General features: G+C 51.5%; 6 protein-coding genes across 6 annotated transcripts; 2 read left to right on the top strand and 4 right to left on the bottom strand.

Annotated features, from left to right (window-relative positions):
• Nucleotides 1-3,897: 3,897 nt before the first annotated feature.
• Nucleotides 3,898-5,124, top strand: J4E86_002257 (uncharacterized protein; the record flags this gene model as incomplete). Its single annotated transcript, XM_051442817.1, has 1 exon — nucleotides 3,898-5,124. The coding sequence occupies one exon, from the start codon at nucleotides 3,898-3,900 to the stop codon at nucleotides 5,122-5,124; it is 1,227 nt and encodes a 408-aa protein (XP_051306405.1).
• A 90-nt stretch (nucleotides 5,125-5,214) lies between these two features.
• On the bottom strand, nucleotides 5,215-6,750 carry J4E86_002256 (uncharacterized protein; the record flags this gene model as incomplete). Its single annotated transcript, XM_051442816.1, has 1 exon — nucleotides 5,215-6,750. One exon carries the CDS (start codon nucleotides 6,748-6,750, stop codon nucleotides 5,215-5,217), a length of 1,536 nt encoding a protein of 511 aa, XP_051306404.1.
• Nucleotides 6,751-7,202: 452 nt separating this feature from the next.
• J4E86_002255 (uncharacterized protein) lies at nucleotides 7,203-8,414 on the bottom strand (the record flags this gene model as incomplete). Its single annotated transcript, XM_051442815.1, has 1 exon — nucleotides 7,203-8,414. The coding sequence occupies one exon, from the start codon at nucleotides 8,412-8,414 to the stop codon at nucleotides 7,203-7,205; it is 1,212 nt and encodes a 403-aa protein (XP_051306403.1).
• A 341-nt stretch (nucleotides 8,415-8,755) lies between these two features.
• On the bottom strand, nucleotides 8,756-10,024 carry J4E86_002254 (uncharacterized protein; the record flags this gene model as incomplete). The annotated part of the gene is made up of 1 exon (XM_051442814.1): nucleotides 8,756-10,024. The coding sequence occupies one exon, from the start codon at nucleotides 10,022-10,024 to the stop codon at nucleotides 8,756-8,758; it is 1,269 nt and encodes a 422-aa protein (XP_051306402.1).
• Nucleotides 10,025-10,284: 260 nt separating this feature from the next.
• On the bottom strand, nucleotides 10,285-12,186 carry J4E86_002253 (uncharacterized protein; the record flags this gene model as incomplete). Its single annotated transcript, XM_051442813.1, has 4 exons — nucleotides 10,285-10,668; nucleotides 10,718-11,800; nucleotides 11,849-12,023; nucleotides 12,083-12,186. The coding sequence occupies 4 exons, from the start codon at nucleotides 12,184-12,186 to the stop codon at nucleotides 10,285-10,287; spliced, it is 1,746 nt and encodes a 581-aa protein (XP_051306401.1).
• Nucleotides 12,187-12,520: 334 nt separating this feature from the next.
• Nucleotides 12,521-13,720, top strand: NCS2 (cytoplasmic tRNA 2-thiolation protein 2; the record flags this gene model as incomplete). Its single annotated transcript, XM_051442812.1, has 2 exons — nucleotides 12,521-12,615; nucleotides 12,667-13,720. The coding sequence occupies 2 exons, from the start codon at nucleotides 12,521-12,523 to the stop codon at nucleotides 13,718-13,720; spliced, it is 1,149 nt and encodes a 382-aa protein (XP_051306400.1).
• Between the last annotated feature and the right edge of the window lie 1,031 nt (nucleotides 13,721-14,751).

The raw sequence follows: 14,751 nt of genomic DNA, 5'->3' as shown, positions 1-14,751 counted from the left end.
TAATGACCGCATCTGCAGCCAACTCCTGTCTGATTGCCCATCTTGTCCAGAACGCATGATGCGTTCGCGGAGTCGTTTCCACATGGGCGACGTTATGTGGGGATCCCGGCTGCAACAACAAGCCGCCAAACACTAACTTGGAACAATGTCAAACGTCATTGACTTTGGCAGCTTGCGACAACAACTACGCCATGTCGCATACACTGTCTCAAGTCCAGGTGTTACAGAAACATGTCTTGATGGTACAGAACATGGTTCTTCCTATCTTCCTGGGAGCGTCAAACGGCTTAGTACTCCTATGTATATATGAGAGGCTTGGCGACGTCCTCTGTAGCTCTACACCACGTTGACTAGACGTTCGTTACACAAATGTCACACATAAAAGGCAGAAGCTGTCCAACGTAGATAACGAGCAGAAAAGATACTAATGTTCTGACTCATTCGAGTAAAACACTACTATTTACTGTCCCAAAACAACCATGTTACTTAAAGACCGATAACCACATCAGGTCGTCCAGCACTATGTCGAACATATACTCTCCACGTGTACCAGAATGGCTATTGACTGCCGAAAGGAAGACCCCCTGAGTTTTGCATTGGCTACAAGACATCCGAGCAACTTGCTCCAGGGTTAAATCGAAATAGTTCAACACACGTAAGAGCTGTTTGCTGGTGGGTTTTCTGGGAGTTTGTCGAAATACGAAGAGTTCTTCCAGCCGCAGACGCGCATTTTAACAAACTCTTCGATCTTTTTATCGGAAAGCTCTTGGTTGGCCGCAATTGGATGCAGCGTCCATGCCATGACCATCATGTCCTCAATATCCAACCACCCTACGAAAGTTCTCACAGACCTAGAGTCGTTTCCGAGCTCAAAATCTCGTTGATCGTTCTGATAACCTGCCAGTGCTGGTCCAACCACAAGGTATTCACCATTCTTCGACTCCCTGACTATCAGCTTGTATGCAACCTCGGAAATAAGGTGGTCACCCTCGGTTAGACACCAGTCACCCACTTTCGTATCTACAGGCGCACACACAGTAGCTGTTGAGCTTAGTTGTATCCGAATAAAGCCCCCATGCCGTTCGCGCCCTATGTAGTATGAGTTCGGCCCAGGCTGCCTTCCGTCACCGATAGTATCATACATCAGATCATCATCGCTGATCTGTACACCACTCCAATTCGTTGATACATTGGCAATCTGGGAAGTATGGTTGCTCTGTATTCGAAAGCCCGCTTGATGGGTGACACTCGAACGTAACGCAATGGCATCGCGTAAAGATTCCAGTTCCAAAGTAACATCGAAGAGCTTTAATAGTCGAGAACAATTATGTGTCGAGAGTTCGTTATCGACATCCCAAAAGCTGAGAACGTGCTTAGCAACCTCGAAGTTATCCTTGATGTAATCCGGAGTTGGCTCCTGTCCCTCTGGCCACCTTACAAGGGACAGGATACCATAAAGATTATCTCGAGCGTCCACGCAATGGAAATTCCGGAGCACCCGTAAGAGTTCATCGAGACCTTGCTTTTGCGCTGATACACCAAGCCGTAAACAGCTTCTCTGTGGTACTGTTCTATACAATTCGAACCATAGCGAGAGCCATAAGCTATTCGAGAGTTTGTAGGCGGGGATGCATGTCTCCAAATTCCATCTCAGGAATGCTCTGATCATACCGAAGAGACCTTCGAGGTCTAGACGGTTGATCCAGTATTCTACAAGGGAGTCTAGTGCTCGGAAAGACTCGCCGGGTTGTACATCCACCCCACAACAGTATGACATTCTGGTGGCTAGATGTAACTCCTGTAAGACCCATACGCGTGTGAAGTAAGGCCTCCGTATAAATGCGAGGAATGCTTCGCTCGTTCGTAATCGTTCCGAGGCAGGCATAGTAAAGAAACATCGCAACCTCCGCCACACAGCTACACGCCCTTCCATAAACTGATACCGGGGCTGATAATATGGTTCGATCATATCATAGGACTCAACCGATAGGCCCCATTTGTTGATCTTCTCGAGAATGGGCCGCTGTCGATCAACAGTTGCCATTAGGTATTCGCTGTCATCTGCGTGCGGTCCAACACAAGCGAAGACGTGCTTCGCTCCCGAATAGATCTTGCCCATAATACCTACTTGGTGATTCCTCTCTTGTATACTCGTCTGTGCGATACAGATGGCGTCGACCCAGTAATAGCGACTGGCCTTCGTCGTAAAAACTTGTTGAAGAACGTATCCGCAATTCCGACGTACAGCCAGCGGCTTGCCGTTGACAGTAATTTTGGTCATGTCAGCTGGGTCGCCCCAGGTATACGATATCGCGTAGTAGGACGGCGCATCGTCGATTGGCCATGAGGAGATTTCGCATTCGACGTGCTGGCCAAAATCGCCGCTCAGGATGTGTAGTAGGCGGAAGTGTGTGGAAGAGTCAGGAAGTGGGTCGTGCTCGAAGGCGGATGATGGGGTTCCGCTGGTCATGCTCGCACGTGGTTGGGAAGCTGCGAAGCTTCGGGGAAGGTGCGCGACGTGCGCGACTTTGATGTACGGAATAGCGCTCGATGGAGATATTCTGAATTCTTGTTTCCGGTCTATTGTGAAGATGGAGATGGACAGACAACCGTCGGAAGGCTGAAGTGTTGCCTGCCCACCGATGGATCCAGGCTGAGTTGACTCTCAGCCGCAGTCAGCCATGCGGAGGCTGTGCGGCAGCGTCTCCCGTCTCGCGTCTCGCACCCTCAACCTCCAACATCATTTTTGCCTTCTACACGTCTCCCATCGCGAACTAGGCAATACAACGAGCATTCGTTCTGATCGACATATCCGCCACGGCTTCTCGCTTCGACTGCGCTGAATCGTCCGAGGCAGCTTCGATACCCAGGTACCTAGGTAGGGTCGGTGTCGCGTGCGGATCACAGATTCGCCGTCGTCCAGAGTTACTCGAGGATTTGGGGATTTCCTTCGCACAAGGAAGGTTGCTTGCGACAGAAGTAACGGTCAATATCATGATGTTTCCGTTCATCTATGGAAAAGAGTTGCTAGACGCTGAGAGATTGTAGACCCGCCGAAGAAGGAAGGCTCTCGCGATGGGAGTTCCGACCTTGCACTTGCAGGGCTGGTGCCACAAGTATGAGGTGCCGACGAGCTCCATTCTGCCCTTGCAGACGTCGTCGACGTTGCCATGGTGAAAGATCAATCGCACGCATCAGGTCCAAGGTGTAGAAAATACATGACGGTGCGCACCTCAAGTTCGTGCATCAAGAAAAAATGCGTGGTCTGTACAGCGTGATCACACCTGAACAAGCGGATCCCACGGAGATTTGTTCTCACGGAATTTCTTCGGCTTACGGCCTCCGTATCCGTATTACGTCGCGATAGCACCTTCGCACCAGCTTTCCCCGACATTCGATTGAGATCAGTCAAATCCTGTAGAGAGCATCTTCGTTGTTCCATTTTCTGCGTGCTTCACGCACGTCATAAATCCGCTCAAAACTCCCTTCCAATTCCCATCCAGCCCTATCTGTACTAAACGGCCCACGTTTGTGGATCTCTCCGGGCCGATGGGCGAGAGCTAGTCCTCGTACAGCCCCTGCGTGCCCCTTTCCGGACAGTGCACATCGGCCCGTGAGCTTCATCTAGCTTTGAAGTCTTCCAGAAGACCACTTTTGTTAATTTTAGAACACGACCGTCATCTTCAGTCTTCAGGCTTGAATGTCAATGGACAGAACCGTTGAAACTTCGTGTGGGTATCCTTGCAAATACGACGTTCAGGCTGTATTACTGAGTAGCGCGAGCGCAGGTACTAATATATACCTCCTTCATGCCGCCTAGTACTTCCTCCTTCAAGTCAAGAGCATCTCATCTCTTGATACTCACGACTTCGTCTTATCTCAACACCATCTTTCACCATGGTGGCCCAAATGAAGAAGCTCCTGGCCGTCGCCACAACCGTCTCGGCATCCGTTCTTGAGTTGCCCGTCGTCATCGACAACAGCTATGCCAGCGTCAAATTCGAAATCGGAACCCCCCCGAAGGAACACCGGTTGTTGTTCGACACCGGATCATCAACGCTGTTCGTCGTCAACACCGACTGCACTGAGGAATCGTGCCCTGATGGCAGGGTCACATCCTACGTTCGAGAGAAATACAACGCGTCTGCTTCGTCAACATCCGTCGACCTCAACATCCCCGCGGCGATTCCATACCTTGGCGGCGACGTCGCTGGCGATACTATCCAGGACGTTTTCAGCACTCTAGACGGTAGCGTTGAGTGGAACCAGACCTTCCTATCCGCCAACCAGAGCAGCTGGCGTTTCATCACTGCCGATGGTTTCCTCGGCCTCGGGTTCTCCTCAATCGCGGAAAAGAACACGTCGACCCTGGTCGAGACATTGTTGTGGGACGGAAAACTGGACGCACCGCGTTTCAGTCTATTCTACGGGACGAACTTTGAGGATGCGGGTAACGGTACGCAAGACGGTGTGCTGACTGTCGGCGGCAGCCATGAGGACAAGTACGTAGATGGCGAGCTGGTCTCCACGCCCTTGAGGAAAGAGGATCCATACCAGCTCTGGCGTGCGCCACTAAGGAGCGTCAACGTACTCGTTGCGGAGAACGTATCGGAAACAAACGCAACCATTGAGATTCACAACGGCCACCTTCCCACCACTGCCGTGTCGAACGGTGGTGAACCAGACGCCAACGTAACATGGTCAATCTACCAAGGTGGAGCGGTTTTCGATACTGGATCTGGACGTGTCTCCTTTCCGAGCGACATCATCGACGCCATGTACTTCAACCTCGGCTGGAATTACACCAAGCTCACCAACCACGGCGAGGAGATCATGGAGTGTAAGCACCTGAACGCTTCGTGGGCCATTACTGTGACACTTGGCGAGGGCGCCCGAGAGGACGATGTCTCATTCACCCTTCGAGGCGACGAGTTCCTTCTACCGGGTCACCAATGCATGCCGCCATTTGACAGCAGCGAGAGCGAAGGTTTCGCGTTGATTGGCGCTCCGTTCCTGCGGAGACATTACTCTGTCTTCGATTTTGGTGCTGACAAGGTCGAGGACTACCAGCCGACCATTGGTTTCGGAAGGTTGAAGAAGGAGTATGATTTCATGTATTTGTGAACACGGGTCATGCAACTTTGTTCTGTTCTTTGTAAATATATGTAGTTTGCTGCAACATATGATCCAGATGCGCTCGCGCAATAACATAAATTAATGAGTGCCAGCCTTCCGGTCTACTTCCTTTATCTCCAAATGGGGTCGCCCAGTACCTCTCGCAACTCGCATGTGCAACGTGAGAACTTTTGAATCCGGTTTGATTTTTTCAATCTTTTGCATTCTCGCGTCGCCCATTGTATCGAAGTAGCGGAGCTCTTCAAGGTTGTCCCGGTAATGCTTGTGGAACTTCTTCTGTATGTTGGTCCACTGGTCTCCGACTACTACCGTAGCTGACCAATGACCGTTTCTGAAGAAAAACACGAATGCGAATATGGGATATACCTCCTTCTTGAACTCCATGTAGCCTATGATGGCGCCCGTGTGCGTTGCGTGTAGCCATCTTGCAGCCGGATCCCATATGCCACGAGGTTCGACTCGACTGACATGCACACCGGCGGGCTTCTCTACCCGCATGACCTTTTCCATGATCGTCGAAGCTTGCGGACCCGTCAACGACTTGACCGCAGTGAACTCAGTGTAAGTCACTTCAGTCTTGACCCTAGGGCACTCTTGAGGCAGCGCGCGAACGAACAGATCCGGCCCGACTCTCCTGAGGTAAATTCCAACAGGTCTGCCGACCGCGCCCAGCGAATGTTTCACTGGTAGTATAGCAAGTCCAGTATCGTGATCCCAAGCGAGACCTAGTTTGAGCCTGATTCCACGGTTTGTCATGTAAAAGTCTCGTGGCTTAACAGCCGGTTCGGGAGTGATCGATCGCATTTGCCGAAAACAGCTGGGAGACGGAGCAAGGAGGCCTGACAGCTTGTGATACGAGAAAGCATCATTCCAAAGGAAGAGGGAGTCATCGGCAGTTTCGCTGAGTATGTGTTCTTGCAACCGGATGAACGCCTTTGACCCTTCTCCGTAAAGCATCGCCATGTTGATGTCGAATATTCCCATGAGACTATAGGCAATGTCTTCTTCCCTAGTAGTCTTGCGCGTAGACGCCCACGAAAACCTCTGAGCAACAGGCACTTCGCTTAACTCCATCTGGTGTTTTAGAATATCGTCCGGAATGCCTGTGATTTCCGTGATCTGATCCGCTAGGCTCGCCTTAGTCCCGGTAAACTCCCAATTTTGATCGAAGAAGACGACGTTCTTCGGCGCAATGAGCTCTTGGAGCGTCCAGCCACGACGGAACCATTTCGATGACTTGAACGAATATGCGGTTTGAGTGATGTCGAATAAGTAGGCGAAACACACCGAAGCTTCTTTGTAGTACCTGAACATGGAGTTGATTGCCTCGCTGAGCTCTGCGCTGCTGGATTTGTTGATGCAGCACGTATCACACCATGCATACGGGAGTTTGTATCGCGACGAAGAAGCCATCTTACACGTCTCCTCGATTTTCTTGTACCCGGGCTTCGAGAGTGTTGTTTCTGGACGGTCTTGCGGCGGCACTATCATCTCCTCGTAGGTCACTTCGTCTTTAGTAAGACCCCATACGTGTGATAGGATGGCATATCGCTGATCCGGATCTGCATGATCTCGAACATGGAGGGCCAACGTCTTAGTATCGATAAAGATCATGATTGAGTGAATATGTATAGGATGATGCGTTCGAGAATTTCAAGCACTGATGGCTTCCCAAGCATCCTTGGGGGCGGGAGGCGAGTTTATCGGATTTCGACCCCGCCGCACCAGGTGCGGCTGAGGCTACATCTGTCCTCTAGCGTCTCGCGATATGCGTCATGCCATGTATGTCAGCTTATATCAGCGGCACATATTGTTAATGACATATAATGCGTACTCCTTGTCTTGTACATGTTAGTGATCGCAGCAGTGGTGCATGCCTGCAAAGTACGGTGGGAGGCGGGTATCGAAAGCACTAAGCTCAACACAGCTAGCTTATGTTCTAGTAGCGTTGAGCAAGGGACGCATATATCACAGGTATGCTCTCATACGATGGTTGCGTGACGCAGAATATAGGCATTTTGTAGTCCTAGGTAATTCGAAAAGGCTTACAACTCAGCGCGTCAAATCTAGCCACTGCTCGCCACCTTACCCTCCTTGCCTTCCCAGTCCTGCTTCTTCGCACCTTTGACGTTGTTCAGCTTATTCCTCTGTTTCTCCCTCTCATCCATATCGATATTGATGTTAAAGTGCTGGCCTCTGATCTTCTCGTAGAACCTACCCGCAGTAATACCATTCATAGGTTCGAGCCACTTGCCAGTGACTTCAGTCTCGAAGGAATCGGAGTTGATGATGAGAGGTTCATGGGCGCGAAGAACGAAAACGATCGAGAAGCGGTATTTTTTGTCGTCCGTCGAGGGGGTGTTTGGCGATGGCTCCGGAGACCCGTAAGCTACCACTCGATGACCACCAGCTGGATATCTACCATTGGAAAGTCTTTCGAGTTGCCGTCCAGCGAGCATAGTAGCACCTTTGCTCCCAGAACTCTCAACGACTTTCTCGACCTCGAACCAGTTGGCTCCATCCCAAACTTCCAAGCCAGGCACATCACCAACAACCACGCTCAGCAGTCCCAGATCAGCATGCGGTTCAGCCACAACCTTCGCCTCCCACCCCTCATATCTAAACAATCGCAGCATCGTCACCGTCTTTTCCTTATCAGAGGCTTGCAGCGCACCGCAGGGTCCAACAAACTGTCTCAGCCCTTCGTCTTCGCCATCTGGTAGCTCAAGGGACGCCGAGATTCTACCCAACGTGCTCGAGCAATGCTGGCCAATGAGGTCCCAATACCTCTTTGCAGGCCCTCTCAAGACTTCTGGACAGTACTCTAGAGTTCGCAAAGTGATGAACTCCTTTTCGCCGGGGATTTTGGACCAGCCTTCTTCAGACTTGAGCTTGTGCTTCCATCGCTGCTTTTCCTTATCGGGCTGATTGAAGAAAGCCTGACTTGCTGCGAAGAGCTGTTCGTATGCGGCCTGCAGAGGGTGAGGTCCTGGCGCTGGGGCTTGATGCTCGTGATTTGTCGCTTCAGATTGGGATGGTGATGATTCAGGGAAAGTGACGGTCGTCCAGCCGAGAGCTGACAGGGTCTGTTGATGTTCTGGTAGGACTAAGGGTAGTGGCGCGGGCTTTAGTGGCAGGCGCGTCTCTTGCAAGATCTCCCGCGACGGTTGCGCATCGGACTTTTTGTTGCTTGTCCCTTTCTTTGACCGAAATTTGGAGATGATGTTTGAGATGGAGAAGTGATGTTCCGATGATCTTGAGGGTAGTGTGGCGGCCATATCGTCGAGGAACCTGGATGTGGACACACGGGACGCGAAGGAGTAATTCTAGAGAAGATATTATTTGCAGAAGAATAGGAAAAGGGCTGCGATTATGACTGCGGGTATGACACGGATATATCGAAGTTACGATGCGGAATGACCTGGTGACGTTTCCCCAACCACACGAGCTAAGCCACAATTACACAGCCCCACCCGCGACCATAAGCTCACGGACTATTGCGAACGAGGCGTCCGGTGAACACAAAACCCGCAGAACCAAATTCGACAGGAAACCTAGGGGTAAACGAGGATCGTAGAGAAGATGTAGCTTTCCCCAGATAGAATAGCTCATCACATGTCTACAGGCTAGGTCTATTCTTGTTCTTCTCCCAAAGCTCCCTCTCCCTCTGTACAAACCAATCATGCAGAATAGGCTTGATCTTGACAACGCCTTCGCCTGTCTCGCATCCAAACTCCATTTCCGGCTTCCATGTGCCTCCCTCGGCACTGATCTTCATGCTAGTCATGTTCTCCAACCGACACATTGCAAGACCTACTTGCCCAATGCCCGCAATGAATTTACCTGTCGCACGACCCTTCTTTGTGTTACCATCTGCATCTAGTTGTTTGATGTCCGTGCCATAGTCTGGAAGGGCTGTGGATGCGGCGGGTTTCTCAATGTCGATGGGCAAGACGCGCTTCCGCACGATACCGGTGTGTTTCGTACGGATGGTAAGCTCCTGGCCAACGTAACAACCTTTCTTGAAGTCTATACCATGCCAGAGATCAATATTACACTCCATTGGTAACGCGCTTTCTCTTGGTATCTCCTGTGGTCCTTCGGGGATGCCATTCCTGTAGCGTTGAAGGTGGTATTCCTGGATATCCACTGGCTCCACCCCTTCTATTATTGTCGCTACGTCGGGACTTACGAGGTAGCGATACACGTCTGGTGCACGCGGATCGCTCATCGCAGTGATGACATTGTCGGTATTGGCATGCTCAACCTCAGAGCCCCAAGTTGCCCACACGCGCATTTGGTCCGGTTCTACCTCCTCGATCTGCACCTTGCTCCGAAGCTTGTGTCTCTTCAGATGCTTCCTTAGAGACTCCATCTCGCTCTCATCCACCTCAATATAGCATGCCCAATGCTCCTTGCCCTCTAGTAATTTTGGCCACACCCAGACAAAGACATCCCACAACACGCGGCCGCGCGCATCTAGAAAGGCAGCGTAGAAGGGCGACTGACGGCTCGAATCGACATTGTTCGTTATCAGCCCCTGGAGGAACTTGATGGTATCGGGCCCAGAGAGAGAGATGAGGCGGCGATGCGGGAGCGGTGCACAGCTTGAGCTGGCAGCTTGCGAAGAGGAGCTCGTCATCGAGTATTGACGCTTTTCGAATCGTCCGCGAGCATTTTCGTTATGCAGCGGTGAGATGATAAATCGATCGCGACGGTACGGAAATGATATCGGCCGCGTGGGGATTTTGCCGTTTGAAGATGACGCGGTGCTGAAGGTTCGGTACGTATCGACGGCCGGTCTGCGTAGGGAGCGCACATTTGTTCGGCAAGCGTCGCATATGTATTTGGGCGTCCGCAGCGGTGCGATTAGTGAAGAGGTCGCCATGGCAGTTGTGAGGGTGCTTAGTGAGGTGCGTGAGGGCTTGATCAGAGCTCGAGACGCCTCGGCAATTACGGAGTTACGGCTAGAGCGAGATGTGACAAATTGATGTCATCGAATATGCTAGATCTGGGCCTTCAGGCCAAATGTACTACAAAAACGCTGGGAACGCCTAATCTATCAAACAACATGTTGGGGATAACGCTAACGTCATGAAAAGTGTTGTTGGCCATCCAACGCCGTTGTTTGACGCGTCAAATCAACACCTAGTCGTTCTTTCGACCAGTTAATCTGGACCGCTCACTGTCCTTCGCTTTTGAATTCGATGGCCCTGACTCGTCTGAATCATCCGAGTCGTCCGAATCATCCTCCTCATCCTCGCTTTCTTCCTCGTCGCCACTTTCTTCACTGCTCCACTTATCATCCTCGCCTACCGCGAAGATGGTGTCGCCATCGAGGCTCTCCCTGGGAGGTACAATGGGCTTCTGAGCTTGCGGTGCGGGCAATGGCGATACATCGCGCGCAATGTTGTTGTTGTTGTTCGACCTCTGCGCTGGGTCGTACGAAGGGGGTTGGTCTGCTCCTCTCTCTTCTTCATCAAGAGAGTCTCTCATCGAGGCAATTTCGAAGCCTTCGTCATCTTGTGCAATCTAAAGAGTCGTTAGTAAGAATGTGGGTGCTATATTCGCAAAAACGTACCTCATCACTCATGGCGAACCTTCGGTTGTTGGCCGTTGGTCTCCACATATACGCGACGAAACAGACGTCGGCCAGGTAGACGAGATTTAGCCAGCCATCGAGCACGAACCATCGTGTTTGCCAATGGGTCGGCGCGAAGTCAGGTGTCGACGCTCCAGCAAAAGTGAAGCTGTTGATGAAGAAGAAACCAAAGATAACGACGATGCTTGTCAAGATGCACCACCATAATCTCTTGTACATGGTAGCCTTGACGTGCTGCTTGCGCTCCATCAAGTCTTTCATCGTGAGGTTTAGCGAGTTCAGAGTCCAGATGTAGAAGGCCGTGAGGGTAGCCGACAGAGGAAGGATGACTAGCAAGACCAGAGGTCCAGCATCATCGGGACGAACAGTAAGCGAAGCCACAGCGTAGATTACGCCAAAGATGAAGTGAGCTACAGCAAGCCAGCGAACAACAGTCATGGTCTTGCCAAGAGAAGGCTTGACAACGCCATATCCCATGCATACGATCAACAGGAGGAAGAACGAGAAGGAGTTGCGGAAAGCGTTCAGTACAGCGACGACGATCATGAGAGCTTTGGTACCGACGTTGTTACCGTGGCGGTTCTGGTAGTCGTAGTAGCCCCAGGTCATTAGCATCTCCACGACTAGGAAGACTAGGATGGCCGTGATGTAGTTCTGGACGGCAAGAATGTCGTGGCGATTCTGGAAATATAGGAAGCCCCAGAATGCCAGCACAACAAAGTACACAATTGTAATGCCGCCGTAAAATGGGAGTTTCGCAATCTGGGCGGCCTGGAGCTCGCCATAGGCATTCCGGAATGTCACAATAGCCTCGAATTCCAGTTCTTTGTCTGCCGCATTCGCAGCCACACAATAGTAGCCCGTCTTGATTGGGACCTTTGTTTCTGCGGTGGAGACTGGGTATTTGATCGGTTTCGGGTCGTCGAGATTGATGGCGTCGGTTCGAATAGGCATCTGAGAGGCGTCTTCGACGTCTTCTGCAAGCACCCATTTGCCCTTATGTTTTTCGTCGCAGAGTTTCAGTTTTATCGATTCGTCGTCGCAAATGTAGTGGCGATTTTCCTGGAGGAAGTCAGTTGGGTTATGCGGAGAGTATCGGGACCCACGTACATCATTCACGGGCAAGTCGGAAGGTGCGCCCAGAAGTAAAGTGTCTTTCCATTCCCAGATCACCAGGCTGACAGTTTGGTCCTTGATGCCCTCGTTCTTCTTGGGATCTTTTATGAACTTGACAAGTATGAAGGGATCGACCTTGCCTCCCCACGATTTCTTGCTGTACATGCCGCTGGACTTGTATGAGCATGCTGCCTCTGGCTAACCCAAGATGCACATCTTCCTACATACCTGCACTTTTGCGTCTCCTTATCGGAGAGCGTAACATCCATCGCTGCTACTGCTGTTATCGTAGTGAACAGCAGTAGAGCGATGTTGCGCAGCCGTGCCTTCATCTTGCCGGATGTGAGGCCAGCTGGCGGAGCTGACGGCTGGAGGTTTGCGGCGCTTCAGGCGGAGGTATGCGATTCGATTCGAACTGGCGACAGCGTCTTCCCGTCAATTCCTGGTTAACGGCGGGTCATGGGTGGGAGTTGGTGTTTAGTTGACGATGTTTGGCTTGCGCGTCAACGTTCCCGATCGTCACCTACGGCCGCCTTCCCGGTAGCTGTTAGCGCGCATTCCCAGAGTGTGGCGCAGCCGGGCGTCAAAGGGTAACCACGACCAGAACCGCCGAAGAGTCAGCCCTACCAAACACATTCACCAATATCAGCCCAACACACGCACATCATGCCAGGCAAACACATTGCTGGCGCCTCTGACGAGCCTTGCAGACGATGCAAACATCCTTCAGTTCTTGTTGTGCGCTCCGAGCCGCTTTGCCAGTCAGTTTACGCCACCTGGAGGGGAAGAAGAATTCGCTAAATTTAACATAGTGACTGCTTCGCCCGCTACGTGCATACAAAGTGCATCAAGCGCTTGGAATCGTTTCGCGTTAATTTTGGAGCAGAGCAGCAGCGTAAGATCCTAGTACCCCTGTCCTTTGGGGTCTCTTCTACCACTCTCCTCCACGTACTGGACCTGCATCTCAAGACGCAAAAGAGCAAGACTGGCCGTACCGGATTTGAAATTAGCGCAATATATATAGAGGATCCAGAACAGAAAGTGCAAGCTGCGCAGCTACTCGACAAGGCTCGCGAGCAATATCCGGACCATCAGTACGCCTCACTGCCGCTGCACGATGTATTTCGCCTGGTCCCAGAAGATGCCTCGATACGCTCGTTGGTGCCGCAGAACGACCAAAAGGCAGACTTGAGTCCCGAAGAGCAATTTGTTCACATGATCAACTCTCTCACCTCGGCCACGGCTCGTGCGGACGTGCTCTCTACCCTAAGAACACGGCTAATCGTAGAGCACGCAAAGTTGGCCGGGTGCGAAAGTATCCTCTGGGGAGATAGTACGACCAGGCTCGCTCAAAAGACGCTTGCCGAAACTGCCAAGGGCCGAGGGTTTTCTCTGCCATGGCAAGTCTCAGATGGAATGTCGCCCTTTGGTCTCAACTTCCACTACCCACTTCGTGATGTCTTGAAGAAAGAGCTAGTATCCTACACCAAGATGGCGGAACCTGGACTATCAGAACTCGTACACGAAACCTCAACAGGCGCTACCCAGGCGTCAACAAGCTCCAAGAACACTACCATTGACGACCTCATGACACAGTACTTCGAATCCGTCGAAGAGAACTTTCCAAGCATCGTCGCAAATGTAGTCCGCACGACAAGCAAGCTCCAAGCTCGACCCGATGCTCTCTCAGATCCACAATGTAGCCTGTGCAGCATGCCTGTATCGGGCGGCCGATTTGGCATACACGGCTGGGGTGGCGATCAGCAGGATGGCGATGACTTTGAATCCACAAACAACAGAAGGGATATTTGCTATGGCTGCACAAGATCACTGCCCAAAGCCACGATGAGTGCCAAGGATCCTTGAAAGCATTGCTGTGTAGTACATTTTTCGTACTTCAGTGTTCCGGATTGCTGTTGAGTACACGAATCCAGGCGACTGTGCGAGAGTGCTCAGTCTTTTCCAGTTCGCGGAACTCTAGCACCGACCGGTGTCAGCGACGGTCTCCTCATAGGAACGGCCCACAATGCGCGGTACAGACACTTCGAGCTCCTGGTCGGGTTATTATCATAGAAGTACCCGCGCCGCTGCGAAGACCCAACTCGCCATGCAGCACACAAGCTCAACCAGCATCGCTTCACGCTACTTGTGGTGTATGCGTGGAAAGACGTGATGCAGTAGTTTATTGCATGCTGCTCGGATGTGGTCGGAGAGTTGTTCATGCTCAGATGATACGATAGTCGTGAATAGATGCAAAATTCACTCCGCCTCCGCAGTCTGCGTTCATGATCCAATCTTGTGCCGATGGGGCAATTTGAGTAGGGTCTCCAACAACCCAGCAATTCAATATCAATGTGTAATTTGCGAATTTGTCCTTCTGCTGTCTTAGGACGAGTGGTGTCGGCGCACCTACGGGAATCACGACTTGGTCCCCAAGAGCGACAGTTCCAGGAGCCGCCGCTTGATACCCGTTGTCTATTTCGATAGTGTGACTGAGACCTTAGAATGGCGTCCTCTCCGAGATCCTCTCTATTGTCCCAAACGGTGTGGCTTCAAGGGTGATGGAACGACCATCTTCATTTACCACAATGCTTGGTATGTGGTTGCGTAACGATCCATTCGTGGACTCCAGAGGGCTCGTTGTAAACGGTTCGATGTCTAACCATCCGTCTCCCTCTACCGTTGGGATATAGATAACGTCACACCTCCAGTCCGGTACCCACGACGGTAGAGCTCTTGGTACCTGGCAATCCGTACGTCGAAAAGCTGCAGCACAGGACAAGAGGTTGAAAGCTGAAGTCGAGACTAGCGCTGCCTGAGCAAATTTGAGATAAGCTTGTTCAGTCGTCGCCGTGTAATCCGGGTTATAATAGATCATTGACTTGTGGGTCATTGCG

The sequence above is a fragment of the Alternaria arbusti genome (genome assembly GCF_024043155.1).
Source record: "Alternaria arbusti strain BMP 1465 chromosome Unknown scaffold_2, whole genome shotgun sequence".
In the NCBI taxonomy this organism is placed as follows: domain Eukaryota; kingdom Fungi; phylum Ascomycota; class Dothideomycetes; order Pleosporales; family Pleosporaceae; genus Alternaria; species Alternaria arbusti.
This window is presented reverse-complemented; position numbering and strand designations above follow the sequence as displayed.